The sequence below is a fragment of the Mustela nigripes genome, chromosome 14 (genome assembly GCF_022355385.1).
Source record: "Mustela nigripes isolate SB6536 chromosome 14, MUSNIG.SB6536, whole genome shotgun sequence".
NCBI lineage: Eukaryota > Metazoa > Chordata > Mammalia > Carnivora > Mustelidae > Mustela > Mustela nigripes.
Genome location: NC_081570.1, coordinates 77,495,227 through 77,511,777, shown reverse-complemented (window position 1 = coordinate 77,511,777; position 16,551 = coordinate 77,495,227). Strand labels below are relative to the sequence as shown.

General features: G+C 33.6%; 1 protein-coding gene across 1 annotated transcript in view; it reads left to right on the top strand.

Annotated features, from left to right (window-relative positions):
- The window catches only part of HFM1 (helicase for meiosis 1), a 113,608-nt gene extending 97,295 nt beyond the window's left edge, over positions 1-16,313 (top strand). Inside the window, exons 34-40 of the mRNA XM_059375367.1 lie at positions 626-705; positions 1,916-2,019; positions 8,015-8,260; positions 10,082-10,172; positions 14,537-14,648; positions 14,743-14,897; positions 15,782-16,313. Of these exons, the coding sequence (XP_059231350.1) occupies positions 626-705; positions 1,916-2,019; positions 8,015-8,260; positions 10,082-10,172; positions 14,537-14,648; positions 14,743-14,897; positions 15,782-15,851 (858 nt within the window). The 3' untranslated portion in view covers positions 15,852-16,313. The remainder of the gene's footprint in view (positions 1-625; positions 706-1,915; positions 2,020-8,014; positions 8,261-10,081; positions 10,173-14,536; positions 14,649-14,742; positions 14,898-15,781) is intronic.
- Positions 16,314-16,551: the final 238 nt, after the last annotated feature.

Sequence of the window (16,551 nt, the reverse complement as noted above, 5' to 3'; positions counted from 1 at the left end):
CCCAACTTTTGTAGCAACATGGACAGGACTGGAAGGGATTATGCTGAATGAAATAAGTCAAGCAGACAGAGTCAATTATCATATGGTTTCACTTATTTGTGGAGCATATCAAATTGCATGGAGGACATGGGAAATTGGAAGGGGAGGTGAACCATGAGAGACTATGGACTCTGAAAAACAATCTGAGGGTTTTGAAGGGGTGGGGGTGGGATGTTGGGGTACCAGGTGGTGGGTATTATAGAGGGCATGGATTGCATGGAGCACTGGTTGTTGTGCAAAAATAATGAATACTGTTATGCTGAAAATAAATAAAAAATAAATTTTTAAAAAATTGCATTTTCTAAATTTCACTATGGTTGCAATGTAAAGAACAGATTAGAAGATGATAGAAAAGGAACATAGGGACTCATTAGGTGGGTTTTGCAATAATCCAGGCAAGATAATGGTTTAGTTTAATAGTAGCAGTAGCAGTAGAAAGAAGTGGCTAGGTTTAAGACTAATTGAGTTTCTCATAATCCATTGGTTTTGGGACTTTGTCTACCAGCAAGAGTTTTGCTGTTTGGCTTATCTGTTAAAAAGTGCTGCTGTGAAATTGACAGTTGAACTTTCTTTTTTTCATTAATAGATGCAAATGAATAAGTCTCAAAGTGTGGATCTTAAAGAATTTTGTTTTACTCCAAAACCTTCTCTCCCCAGTATATCAAGGTACAAATATAATGTTAATATCCAAAGTAGAATAATCATCATAAACTCTTTGCTTCTCCAAATAACCATTTATTCAGGGAAAGGTGAACACTGACTACATTCAAATCATAGTAATCATTTAATTCCATAATGAAGTAATGACATCATAAGAGTTTGGTTATCTAAATTTATTTAGAACTCTGCTGTTAGAGAATACTTTAACATTCACTGAATCATCTCATTCCTGGGAAACTACCCTTCCTATATGTTATGCCCTCAGGCCTTCTCTGCTTTCTAAATTTAACAGGTCACAAAAGTATACCTTATTTTTTTTTAAGATTTTTTTTTTTTTTTTTTTAGTTTGACAAACAAAGATCACAAGTTGGCAGAGAGGCAGACAGAGAAGGAAGCAGGCTCCCTGCCGAGCAGAGAGCCCGATGCGGGGCTCGATCCCAGGACCCCCAGGACCCCAGGATCATGACCTGAGCTGAAGGCAGAGGCTTTAACTGACTGAGCCACTTAGGCGCTCCACAAAAGTATACTTTAAAAAGAAAAATCATGTTGCTGTACAAAATATAATCTTATATATTTAGGGGCCCACTCTATATTAATAACACTTAATATTTATTAAAATAATTTAAATTTTAAAATTCCACATTTTATATTATCTCTTTTAGCCTTAACCACGTCCTGCCTCATAAAATGAGGTATTTCTATCCTATTTTATAGATAAAATAACCGCAGTTCATATTCCTAGTTATTAAGCAGAAGGCTCTAGGTGATTCCTCAGCTTTCTTTTCCTGTATCATGATGGCTGGAAGGCAATAATATATGTCATTTTCCTTCCAGATAAGGGTATTCTGTATGCAGGGATGACATTTACTATACGTAATAAACAGTACAGAACAGCCACTGACCAATCAGAACAGATGCCAACACTACTTCTAGAGATCCTAGCTTTTATTATCTAATTGAAAGTTGCACTAGCAATAGATTTTTAAGGCTATACACTGATGGCAGAAATCTACATATCTGGGTCATGAAAGATGACTAAGTATCTTGCTTACAATAAACACCTATTTTTTACTCTTTAATACCCAGGCTAATGCAGCTTATCATAGAAGTGTTGAGAAGATCAACCATTTCTTTTTTATTTATATGCATAAGTGGTTTTCAAGTTCAGATTAATTTTAATATTTAACATTTAATGGTTTTATTTATCTTTATAAAGGTCAGAGTGTTTAAACATACCTGAATTGTCTATAATGGAGCAGAGGGATCAACATGAAATCTGTGCAGAATTTCAACAAGAACCATCAGAATATCAAGATAAAGGTAAGTTACCATTGTTATTACCTTGAAAGAGAAGTTGGTTTATCATTACTTCAGAATGACAATGTTATTGAAAAACCAGCATCTGAGATTACTCATTATTAACTTACAACATTTTTCTCTTGGGTTATTGGTCCAATTTCAAATTCTTAAGTCTGTTGTTTCAGATGGACTTGCTATGTTTGTTATAGATTTTTTTTTAAAAGTCTCTTCTCTACGTTGTGTTGACTATTTTTGTTTAAAGATAATATGAGGAAAAACTGAGAAAATAAGAGACCTCAAGATACACAAAGTATTAAAATGCTGAACTATTTCTTTTATATGTCTTTAAAATTATTTAAAATAATATTATGTTTATAAAATTAGTCCAGTTTTATAAAATAGCTGTGTGAACTTGGAAAAATTATTTAACTTCTTTAGGTCTTAGTCTTATCTTTAAAATTAGGGGATTAATTTAGGTGAACTTTAATACCTCTCCAGTTTCTAAACCTAAGATTCTTACAGTTTCTCTGATAATATGAGAATATAACTTAATTTGTGGGCTATAGCTCATATGTAATCTAGATTTGCTTTTTTTTCTGTGTCAGTCATGAAATTAATAAGATAAAGCATATAGTTCTTCAACACTGGGACCAATTCATCATTACTCTGGATCCTATTATTAATAGCATCATTTGTCTGGGTCATGCCATCAATAACCAGTCTGTTAAAATGTGTGAGAAATAATCCTGGCCATAGGATTGTTTGTTTCTGTTGCTATATGTAGAAATGGTAAACTTGAGGTTTTCCACAAATAATTTTATGTGTGTGACCTTAGCATCTATTGGTATTCTTTCCTTCATTCTGTCACTTTATGCATCCTCTAGCCATAATTTAAGATCTTAAGTAGGCAAGGGTTGGAGTGCCCACCACCTCTTAGGCGCAAATAAAAATAAGAAAAGTCCCCCAATCTCAGAGTATCAGAGCATTAATCCAACTTGCTCAAAGTCTAATATCATTACAATGTGGGGAGAAGTGTTACATTGTCGACTTCTTAATTTTTATCTCTCTTCAACCTGTAGCCATCTAACTTACTCTTTGTTCTGCTGCTCTATTCCCTGCCCTTCTACATACCACAGTTTACCTCTGATTACTTTCAAGCTTTTTTTTTTTTAAGATTTTATTTATTTGAGAGAGAGAAACAGAGATAGCAAGAGAGAGCACGAGTGGGGAGGAGGGAAGCAGGCTCCCTACTGAGCAGGGAGCCCAATAGGGAGCTTAATACAGGGGTCAATGCAGGGCTGGATCCCAGGACCCTGGGATCATGACCTAATCCGAAGGTAGACCTTAACCAACTGAGCCACCCAAGCACCCCCTTTGATGCTATTTTTGCATAGTTTTCTTACTTTTCTTTCTTTCCTATCCCCTACCAAACCCAATTATATTATGATATTAAAGTTTCATCTAGATACTTTAACCCCCAATAATAATTGTATCCATGTTTTACTAAAAATGGGCCACATTTTTTTTTTTTTTTTAAAGAAGAAGGTGTGTAGTGTAGTAGGTAAATTCACAGGATCTAGAATAATCTGTTTAGGATGCCTAGCTGGCTCAATTAGTAGAGCATGTGACTCTTGATCTTGGGGTTTTGAGTTCGAGACCCATGTTGGGCTGGGAGGTTACTAAAAGAAAAAGTGCTTAGAATAATCTGTCTAGGTTCAAATTCTACCATTGAGTAGTTTTGTCACTTTTTATAATGTACTACCCACTTTATCTCAATTCCCTCATCTGCTTATGTTTTAGGGATTTAGTATTAAATGAGGTAATATACATAAAGCTCTTAACATAGTATTTGTACTATTATTAGTAGTAATTGAGTATATTCATTATACTTTTCACACATTAGTTTTTGGTGGCAAAACATACTTTATTTGTATTCAAATATTGCTCTAGAGAATGTTTTAAGAAAAACATGCCAATTTTTATCATCTGTACTCCAATTTCAAGAAAGGAGAAGGAAAAATATCAGAAATTATATGAGAAAGTATGTTGAATCATAAAATTTAAATTGTAAGGGACCTTTGGGCAATTTTATAGTGAAAGAAACCAAGACTCTGAGAGATTAAATGCCTCGCCCAAAATCACATATCTAATTAATGGCAGGGCCAGAAATAGATTCTATATCTTTTGATTCCCAGTTCAGTGCCATTTCTATATAATGAAATTGACTTTTAGTTGTCAGTGGAGAATTGAAAATCAAACCTATATAAACTCTTTCAACTTTCTACCCTGCAACTGTGTATTTCTATCTTTGTATCATCCTTAACTCTGTTTTTAAGGAAGATTTCTCTTTTCTTCTGTTCAAGGTTTATCTCTCTACCTACAGTTTTAATATTTCTAATCCTGCCTCCCTTGGGGCTTTAGGAGACCAGTTACCCCTCTCTTTTCTAAATTTTTAATCTCTCCTCATTTGTCTTCACCATATAAATATGCTCAAGTCTCTTCCTTCTTCAGCTCCCTATCCTCATCAAGCTAGTCATGACTATTCTGGTTAAGTGACAGAAACTCTACTCGAAGTGACTTAATCCCCCCAAAAAAGGAGACCATTCATGTAAACTTGTAAGTCCAGACATGCATCTGGCTTTAATTTTGCTAGATCCAGGCACTCAAATAATTTTAGTCATGCCTCTGGCTTTCTCTCAGTTTTTTAGCTATGCCTGTTACTAATTGGCTTTATTTTTTTCAAAAGGCTTTTTCACATGGCAGGTAACCCCTAACTCACATCTTCCTACTTGAACAGTCTCAGTGGAAAAACAGCCTTCCTTGTTAGGTTTGGCAGAGCAGAGTTCATTCTAAATGACCTTAGTTGAGTCTTGTATTCATCCCGCCATCAAACCCTGTAGCCTGGGAATTGGGTCATGCATTCCTCTGCTGTAGCCCTTGGGACCAGGGTACCATAAATGACATCCTCACCAGGATTACATGGAATGTGTGGATTCAGTTTCACCAAAGGACAGGAAAGATGCTCCTGTTAAAAGAAGGGGAAGTATGTCAGGCAAAGAACAGAATCACCAGAGTTTTACATACTTCAAAATCTTGCTTTCCCATCAAACAAAAATTCTTCAAAGGGTGATTTATACTCACTGTGCTCATTTCCTTACCTCCTAGTCATTTTTTCATTCACCTAAATTTGGGTTCTCTACTCCTTTGAAACTGCTTTTGCTTAGACCGTTTAGTGGTCTCCTAAGTGCTAAATTCAGTGAACTCTTCAACTTATATTTTCTTTGACCTTTGTTGTATTTGACACATCTGGTATTTCCCTTCTTTTGGAAATCTCTCCTTTGGTTTCAATTAAACTATTCTGTTGCTTCTCCTACTACTTCTTGAACTGCTTGGGCTTTTTCTCCTGTTGATGTTGCAAAGGATTCTTTTTTACTTTTTTATTCTTCTTACTTCATAAATTTTTCTTTTAATAGTGTCACCCAAGTCCATGTCTACAACTACTAACTATATTCAGATGATTTCTACATCTGCATTTGCCATCTCTTTCTTTCTATCTAGCTTGACTCATCTATACAGTTATCTTTCTGGATATAGCCACCTAATAGTTAACATAGCTGCATCTGACCTCTATCTTCTCTATACCTCACACTGCTCCTTTTCTTTTCTCCTTAGGTCAGTGAATGAATCCTCTTCTTTTCCAAGCTGCTAAAGGCAGGAAAAGAGTCATCTTAAATACCTTAACTTACATGCAAGTAATTGCCAAGTCCTATATGTTTTGCCTCCTAAACATCTCTCATATCTGTTCTTCTCTGTCCTTTCTACTGATACTCTAGCTCAGACATTCATTGTTTCTCATTTATTATAATAGCTTTCTTTGCTTCCAGTCTCATTATCATCCCATTCATAACTATTCCGGAGAATCTAATAGTATCTCTGATCATATAAACCTCATGCTAAAATATCTTCAGTAATTACCCATTGCCTATAAAGGGTGAAAAAGTGAATTCTTCAACATAGAAAATAAGAATCAGCATAATCTGGCATTTAACTTCCTGTCAGGCTAAGTGGACCCTTCTTCTCCTACTTTGTGATCCAGAAATCCTGAATACATATAGTTCTCCAAACATTCTCTCGTCTCCCATACTGCCATGTCTTTCACATACTATGCTCCCCTCATGTAGTATCTTGCCTTCCCCCTTCCCCTGCTCCATAGTCACAGCTCTACCAAGCTCAAATTCCAATGTTACCTTCTTACCATTTTACCATCTTAGGAGCGTCCACTTAGGGGCGTCCATTGTAGGTTTAGGTCCTGTTCCCTTTACATTCCCATTACACTTTATATCTCTTCTATTTTTAGTATATATATATTGTGTGTATATCAGTGAACAAAAGTGGAATAATGTGAACTGGACTTGTAGGTACAATTGAAAGATAAAGTAGGATTTGGGTAGGTGAAGTAAAGTACTGAGAATATTTAAAATGAAGGAATCTTGGTGGTGCACTGGAGCAAGCTTGTGCTGGCTTGTGAGAGATTATTATTAAATTCTTGGGAATCTTTCAGCCATTATTAAAAGTTTAATTGTATAAACTTTCAATTAAATGATTAAAAACAAAGACTGTAAATATTCAAAATTGATCACTTTCTATTATGTAGTAACATATTACTGTGTTCTTGAGAGTATTTCCTTTTTATTTGTATCTATATGGTAGAAATACTATTTAATAGTGTGTTACTGTGCATTTCTTCTGAACTCTGCATTCAGAGATGTCACATTGGTAGCTTGAAATTAATCATAATGGGAATATTTATACCATGGAAATCAGCAAACACTGCATATTAGGACTTGATTTATTGCTTAGACTTATGAAAGCGATAGAAAAAATGTTAATAGTACAGAGTAAATTTAACAGTGTTTTCTGTCTATAGCTATGACATTGTGAGTAGCACAAAAAGGTGAGGGAATATTCTTCTAGTATTTGAAAATTGTTGTCTAATTTAGCAAAGGAGTTGCCTAAGTCGATGAATGAATGAGTCAAGTCCCAACATCCTTCTCTGTTATTTTGCTTTCACTTTAGTTGTTACAGTCAACAAAATGTCAAGCAGCATTCATGTGAGAACTATATTCATTTGTTAACTGCAACCATAAATTGGCTATAGATATAAGAGTTTGGTAAAATTCAATGAAAACATTCAGTGAACATCAAATATATGAAATTTATAATTAAGCAGGCTATATATTTTATTACTATTTATAAATCATGTGTTACATATCCTTTACCCATAATAAATACATATAATAAATACAAGTATATGTGTGTGTATGTATGTGTGTATATATATGCTTATATATATATGCATACATTTTGGAGAAACAGTTATTAGACATTTGTTAGCACACTGCTATGGAAAACTGCAAAACTAAAGGCATTTATTGCCCCTAACAATTTTATGAAATAGATTCTATTATTATTCTCATTTTGTAGAGGAGGAAGCAAGGCTCAGAGACTTTAAATTACTTGTCTAAGATCATAAAACTAGTAAGTGAGAGAAGTAGAATTTTCATCTAGTAGTCTGGCCCTAAGCCCAGTTTATAAACAATGGATAACACTGAAGATTTTTTAGCAGGAGAAAAATTAAGATATATTTTGGAAGAACATATTTCCTAATAACATTCAAATTCACCTGTAGGAAAAAAGAGCTGGAGGAAGGAAAACCATTTTTAGAAATTATAAACTTCATTTTAGAGTAGGGTTATTCTTCTATAGGAATTAAGAGAGAAAATATAATTCTCTCTAAAAGTATCCATTGAAAATTAAATTTAATGCAACTCTCAGTATTTGTAATAGTAAATAGAATTGGTTGAAAACAATATTTAACAATGCTTGACCCAATACTTTTGAAAACTACTATTCAAAACTTCAGTTTAGTAGTTGAAAGATGTATTTGATATATCAGTGGAAAATTATGTAAATGATTTAAAAAGTACCTATACTCTTTTATACATACACATGACAGATTTCTCTAGATGGAACTATCCTATAACTTCAGATGAGAAAGCCCCTCAAACAGTGCTGTTCAACAGACATCTTAATGCATCTGGAAACCAGAATTTGAAAGATGTGGATAAAAGTAATACTCCATTCTCAAAAGTTTTGAATGTGAACTTTGAATTGGGAGATGAAGTTTGGGATGATTTTGATGATGAGAACTTATTAGAAGTTACCAGTTTTTCAGCCAGTACTGAGAAGACAAAAACATCAGGTAAAATTGTCTTTTAGCCTGAAATAATTTCATGAGAAATTCTTCGAATATTTTTCAATTCAGTTTCTGGGACTAATTTTCTTTGCCTTTTTTTAATGTTTGCTTAATTAGTTTTGTTTTGTTTTGTTTTGTTTTTTTAAGATTTTATTTATTTACTTGAGAGAGAGACAGTGAGAGAGAGCATGAATGAGGAGAAGGTCAGAGAGAGAAGCAGACTCCCCATGGAGCTGGGAGCCCGATGCGGGACTCAATCCCGGGACTCCAGGATCATGACCTGAGCCGAAGGCAGTCGTCCAACCAACTGAGCCACCCAGGCGTCCCAATTAGTTTTGTTTTTTTAAGATTAATAATTTTTAGCAAAACTGAAAATGTGATCCTTCCATAAATTACATTTCCTCCTAAGGACAGAATTCAAGGTTATTCTGTGATAATGACATAGAAGATGAGTTTTTTCTATTCTATTGCTCCCCTATCTTGTTAAAAACTCTATTTAAATAAAAAATGTTTATTGAATTTTCCCTCATAAAATAGACTATGTAGCTTTCAATTCTGTGATCACACATAATTTCCTAATATTTGTAAAGGACAAAATAATTCCATTTTTTAAAAATGATTTTATTTATTTATTTGAAAGAGTAAGTGAGAGAATGCTCACATGCATGAGCAAGAGAGGAGCAGAGGGAGAGGGACAAGTAGACTACACTGAGCACAGAGCCCCACAGATCCCACGACCCTGAGATTTTGAGCTGAGCCAAAATCAAGAGTTGGATGCCCAACTGACTGAGCCACCCAGGTGCCCCTAAAATTACTCAATTTCTAAAAGTATTCATCTGCTATCCAGGAAAATGAAAGACACCTTTTATTTCTAGTAGACACACTAATTTTTTTCAGATATAAATAAATAATAAGAAAGGATTTCTTTCTCCTATATTAGATATTATATTTAAATCATTTACAACTCCAAAATAACAGGACTTAGTTTTCTGAATTACTGGCAGATTTACTCTATGTCACTAAAACAGAAAATAAAAATCTTGATAAGCGTATGAGAAGACAGCAAAATAGAGATATTCTCTCCAATGATGGCTGACAGGAGGAAATCAGTATCCCAGAATTATAGTTACCTTTCAATGTATCCCACACCCCAATGCTCTTTTAAAAAATCTTTTTAAGGGAAGCTATTAGAAGTTGAAATATTATTGTTACAGGATTCTAAGAAATATCTAGAGAACTATTATTCCTTCCAGAGGGAATAGGATTTGACCACTTTCACAAAATAGGCCAGGAAAATCTATGATGTGGAGCCTGTAGGCACAATTTCCTATATCAGTGGACAGTTAGCTATTAGTTAGCTAGCTCAAAGTTAAAAGTCATTGTGTATTGCAATTTAAGAGCCAGTTTGTAGTGATTCTTAGAGGTAGCCTAATCATGTGAGGGCATAACTTTGATGCTGGAAAATCAGTCTCCATAAATGCTATGTGTAGAGCACTTTAAATGAACTTAATTGTATGCACACCATTGAAAATATTGAATGAAATTCAACTTGATCATTTACATGAGTTAAAATAAGTAAGTAAGTAAAAGTAGTTTGGGAACCTTTTAGTATAGTAACTGATAAGCTAACCTATTTGTTTGTAGTTTCACTCCCTTAGCTTTGCTCCCTTATTTCTCTATATAAATTAAATCTGATAATTGAGAGGATTATTCATTTCTTCTTTACTCAGAATCATATCTATTGGAGAGAGCCCTTGTAGAACTTCTGAAAAGATCCTTTCATCTATTTCTTGCCATTTAATTTCAAAATGTTATCTCTTTACATAGGATTTGGAAACACTTTGAGTTCAAGTACCGAAGGAAATAAGCTATTCCTCCAGGAGTCAAAGAGCAAATTCCAAGGAGAAATGGCAAAAAGGCAAGTTTTAGAATTTTGGTTTGGAATACCTTACAACTGTATATCCTTCTGACACATAATTGGAGATGGGATTGAATTATTAGATATCAAAGAAACTATAAGGTATTAACCAGCCTGAAACCTCTTATTTTTAGACCTGTTTCTCAAAGTGCTATTGACAGACCACCTACTTCAAAAGTATTGAAATATATTAAAAATACACATTCCTTGGCCCTATAATAGACTTACCAAATCATGGTCTCTGGGGCTGGAGCCCAGGAATTTTTACTTTTCAAAGGACTTGAAAACTGAATAGTAGTTTGACAGGTAGAAAAGAAGAGGATAAGGCATTCCTGGTAGAAGAAGCATGTATAAAGGTATAAGACTTGAGAAGGTATCTTATGCTCAATGGTCAGTAAAGCGTCAGTAGAGCCACAGCATTAAAGCTGAGTGCTGAGGTCTGATTCTAAAAAGCCTTGAATGCTGTATTTAGACAACTTAACTGTATCCTGTAGAAGGTAGTTAAAAATTCATACTGCCTTCAGGATTTGGTAGGCCAAAGGCAACTGAAGAGTGTCCTATATAAAACGCACAACTGTGGAGATATCACAACTCCAAATTTTGAGATTACTACAAAGCTACAGTAATCAAAATAGTATGGTACTGACACAAAAATAGACACTGGACCACTTTTTTACACCATAAACAAAAATAAACTCGAAAAGGATTAAAGACCTAAGTATAATACTTGAAACCATCAATCTCCTAAAAGAAAATATAAGTGGTAATTTCTTTGACATTGATTTTAGCAACATGTTTATGGCTATGTCTCCTAAGGCAAGGGAAACAAAAACAAAAATAAACTTTTTGGGACTAGACCAAAATAAAAAGCTTTGCACAGCAAAGGATACCATGAGCAAAACAAAAAGACAACCTACTGAATGGGAAGCTATTTGCAAATAATATATCCAGTAAGGGATAAATTTCCAAAATAAATGAAGAATTTATACAATACACACCAAAAAAACCAATTTGATTAAAAAATGGACAGAGGACCTAAATAAACATTTTTCCAAAGAAGACATACATATGGCCCACAAACACATGAAAAGATGCTCAACATCACTAATTATCAGGGAAATGCAAATTGAAACCATGAGATATTACTTCATGCAAGCCAGAATGGCTAGTATCAAAAAGACAAGAAATGGTAAGTGTTAGTGGAGGATGTAGTGAAAAGGGAACACTCGTACACTGTGAGGCAGGGAATGTAAGTTGGTGCAACCACTGTGGAAAACAGTATGGAGTTCCCTCAAAAAATTAGAATTAGAACTACCCTGCAATCTAGTAATTCCACTACTGGGTATTTACCCAAAGAAAACAAAAACACTAATTTGAGAAGATATATGCACCCCTGTATTTTTGCAGCATTATTTACAATAGCCAAGATATAGAAGCACTCCAAGTTGTGGGTAGAAATAGATGAATGACTAAAGTTGTGAGCTATTTGTATATCTAATACTACTCAGCCATAAAAGAGAATGAAATCTTGCCATTTGGAACAACATAGGTGGATCTAGAGGATATTATGCTAAGTAAAATAAGCCAGACATGTGATTTCACTTAGATCTGAAATCTAATAAAACAAAGCAAATGAGCAAAAAACACAAAAACAGACTCTTAAATACAGAGAGCAAACTGATAGTTACCAGAGGAGTGGTGGTTGGCAAAATAGATAGATCAAGAGTTGCATATTCTACCCACTGAGCTGTTTTAAACAGGTGCCTCAATTGAACATTTTTTAAATTACTATTTTCTTTTTCAAATGTCTATATGTCCTATATTTTCAGAGAACATCTTCATCTACCCACTTGCCACTTATTTTTCCCTCTTCCTCAACTACTGTATCCTAATTATTGCTAAATTTTGTATGTGCTATGAATTGTTTCAAAAATCCAACTCTACCTCTCAGTTTCCATTACCTCTGCTCTAGTTTAGCCTCACCATAGGCTGCTTCTTGTACTGGCCACAATGTCTCTTGTGGTCCGACCTTCTGCAACTCATTCTATATATATCATATCACTATATATAATCTACAAATAACTAGAATAATTTTTGTCTTATCAAATTGTTTATCCTGTCCTTAAGTATCTTGGGAAGCTTCCTACTGCTTACATGGACATCAAAAACTAGGTTACAGCTGGAAGGGGCTATAGACTGTATCACATTTTATTTTATTTACTTATCTTAAAGATTTTATTTATTTATTTTTGCAGGAGAGTGAGAGAGCAAGCATACCACTGTGGGGAGGGGCAGAGGGAGAAGCAGACTCCCTGTTGAGCAGGGAACCCGATGTGGGACTCCATCCCAGGACTCTGGAATCATGACCTGAGCTGAAGGCAGACGCTTAACAGGGCACCCAACTGTATTACATTTTAAAAAATTAGTTCTTAAAATTTAGAAGTCAGGAGATGTCACATCAGATTTTAGATTCCTAGGGTTTTTTTTTAATCAGAATATTTGACAACACTAGACATTTATTTCTTACACAGCAACAACTGCTTAGAGCTGAGTAGTGGTTGATTCTTTCATTTATTTTTATTTTACTTTTTATTATTGAAGCATGACTGATATGCAATGTTATATTAACTTCAGGTATACAACTTACTGATTCAGCAATTTTATACACTACTCAAGGCTCACAACAATAAGTGTAGTTAGTCATCATCTGTCACCACACAATGTCATTACAATATTATTGACTATATCCCTGTGCTGTAATTTTCATCTCTGTGACTTATTTATTTTACAAGTGGAAGTTTGTACATCTTAATCCCCTTTATCTATTTTGCCAACCACTACTCCTCTGGTTATTTATTTCTCCTAGTTTAAAATATAAGAAATTTGTGGTGTCTTTTGGTATTTTTGTTATTATTTAGTCATTTTACTGATTATTGGCGTGACGGAATCACAGATTTCAGAGAATTCCAGAACTGCAAGGTGCTTAATAATAAGCATCATTTAGTCTTCCCATCATCAGATGCATGAATCACCATCCAACATCACTGGCAGATATTCATGCCATCTCTACCAAGACAGCTCTAGTGACCAGGAGCTCATTCACTCCAACATGCTTGTTCCATATTTGGGTCTCTCAGACCATTCAAAGCTTTTAAGACTATTTGCCTAAATTTTGTCTTCTTACTGTTTCCATTCATTGCTTCTAACTTTGAGTCATACAGAATAAACAGATTAGAAGCATCAAAGGAGAACAAAGCTATAGGTGTAAAGAAGCAAAAAAATTGGGTAGGAAGTAGGAAGATACAAGTAGGAAAATAACAAAGCACATAGACAGTTTTGTGGGCCATATCTTTAGAAACTATAAATAATTTATGGAGAGTTTAAAAGTAATGAATGGAAGATAAGTGGATTTAAAAAGGAATCCTTATCAAGAAGCCTCTAAACAAAAATTGTGCCAGAAGTTGATACTGAAAAGAAGGCCTGTAGGACCTGAGGATTTGGAGTGGAAAGGAGTCATGCTTTTCATTTTATACCCCTTTTTACTATTTTGATTTCTTGTCTTTAATCAAAGACAAAAAGATTCAATCCTCTCAACATATGTACTTCTCTATTCTACTACCTATATCCACTGCTTTTTACTCCTATTTTAGCCTATAAGTGTCAACTTAAATTGTCACCTCCTCAGAGAGACATGCATTCATAACCACCTTTTGAAGTGTGTTTGTGTCTCCACACTATTTCCTGTAATATTACTCAATTAATTTCCTTCATATCACTTCAGGATCTATAATTATGTATATTTATTATTTACTCATTGTCTGCTCCTCTACTAGATGATAACTCCCTGAGGATTTGTTTACCTCTTTATACCTAGCTCTTAGTACAATATCTGGCATATGGTAGTGAATAATAAATGTTTTTTAATGAATGAATTTAATACAGAAGATTGAAGGTGAATTTTAGTGTAGTTTTACGTAAGAAGATAAGTCAAGTTATCTCTCTACAGTGAGATCAGAAGGGAAAAGAGATTAAAAGTTAAGCAAAGTGGGATTTAGAAAAGATTTACAGACTGCTAGGTAATAGAAAATTAAGCATAAGACTCAATTTTAAAGAAAATTACTGAATGATTACTGCTGTAGGCTTTTAAAAATCGTATTATCTAATTTGGAATATAGTAATTCGTGTTTTGTCTAAAGGAAAGGAGCTACACCAAATTTTCCATGAGTCTAAAAAACAGCATAATTTTTAGTAATAAATATGGTAAAATTTAATCATATTCCCCAAAGAATCACTATTCATCTAAATTAAAATGGTTTGTTTCTCCTCTTTGCTGTATTTTACAAATGATTAATTTTTATTTTTAGTTTTGTTTCATCGCCTGAGAAGCCAGATGTTTATTTATCAAATTCTCCTGTGTTCAAGTTTGATCCATCCTCCATGAAAAAATCACCTCAACAAGCTGGAAATGCAAATATTGTAAGAAGCACTTCATTGTTTTTCTTTTAAATTCTGTCTGAATAGTTAAACTTTCAAAGATTGCTTTTTTTTTTCTGTTAACCTCAAAATACAGGTCTATTTACAAGAAAGAGAACAACAAAGCCTGTCACCGGAAATTGAAAGGCTATGCTTTACTCACTCTGAAAAAATACCAAATTCTTCACATTTTGTTAAGAAAGTGGATTTCTTTATTAGAAGCAGTGAATGTAAAGAGGAATTTGATTTCAGGTAAGAATTCTTTAAAGACATTTCAAGACTATGCCAATGAAAACTTTCTATGAAGAAATTCAGTATTCTGTTTTCCTTGGTTTATTTTATTTTATTTTATTATAGGGATAGAGCATGAGAGAGAGTGGATGGGAGGGGCAGAGGTAGAGAAAGAGAGAGAATCTCAAGCAGTCCCCATGCCTCTCTTGGAGTTTATTTGGAGCTCCATCTCATGACCCTGAGATCATGATCTGAGTTGAAATCAAGAGTGAACTATCCTGGTGCCCCTTTCCTTGGTTTATTTTAAAGATTAAAATCTAGACATTTTATTTACTTAAAAACATTGAATATTTAGACCCCTGGTGACCTAAACTCCTTAAAATAATTCATAATTTTAAGTATCTCAATTTTTGAGAACATATGTTTAATATCTTTAATTAAAACATACTGTATTGCTAAACTTTGTTTCTCTGATTTGAATATAAGATGTTGATAATATAAAGTGTAAAATCACTTAAATCCAAATGAGATTGGCTAATTTTTCAGATGTTCAAGTTGTATTTTAGCCAATCAGTTCTTATACAATTCTGTAGGTTCAATGAAAAGTCAGATTAAGTCTACTCAGTTCCCCATCAGCTGGTCACTTCTAGGAGTAACTGTAGCATTTTCTGTCTTTCCCCTTGAATAGTCAAAGTTTATAGACTTGTTCACACACTGATTAAATGACATTACTTCTTAAAAACCTTAAGGAAATACCTAAGGGACTTGATCCCTACTTCTCACAGTTTATGAAATCTGATTTTCCCTTATAGATTTCTTCCTAGGTAATGCATATGGAAGTTCATTTGATACATTAACCTCTCAGCAATCTACATATATTTCTGAACTTGCTTTTCCCCCTCCAGTAGGTATCATCCTGATGATGAAGCTGATGAAATGAAGTCTTTTCTGGGAATATTTGATGGTATTTTCTAAAAGAAACCAAAAAATTCATCTCCTATTAATAAGATAAGGTATATAGACACCAAATTACAAAGCATGCATTTTATATTTTTAAAGTAGTTCATAATTGTTCAAATGTTTTTCTCTTGAATTTGACCAGTTTTGTTGACTTATTTGTACCAAATCTTTGGATTGATTTATTTTCCTATTGGAGCTTCATGAAAAACACTTTTATAGTTTTTGTTTCAGTAAGCTAAAAATTAAATTGCACTTAAATGTATCTTGATTGGATTTTGACAGGAACCAATAAAAGTACATTTTTATATTAAGAAATTCTATGAAAACAAAATAATGCTAGGTCAGTGGATCAATTTATTATATGGATTATTCACCAATATTGTTTTGTTTTACTAAAGATTTTTAAGAATCCAGTGGCTGTCTGAACCTCTTGTTTTCTATAACTTTAAATAATAATAAATGAAACATTAATCAATATAGATTGTTGTTTTCCTTTGGCTTGTTTTCCAGTGTGGTGAATTCTAAAACCTTGTTATATTGACTTTTACTGTGGCAAACACTATTTCATGTTACTCTCCCATGAATTTGTTCTCAAATTTGTTTATATTTATTGGTAAGTAGTATAGAGGCTATCTAAGCAATGTTTATTATTTAATTTATTTATAGATACAGGGGAAGTTGAAGACCATTTAAGAAATTTTAGGAATTTTTCTTT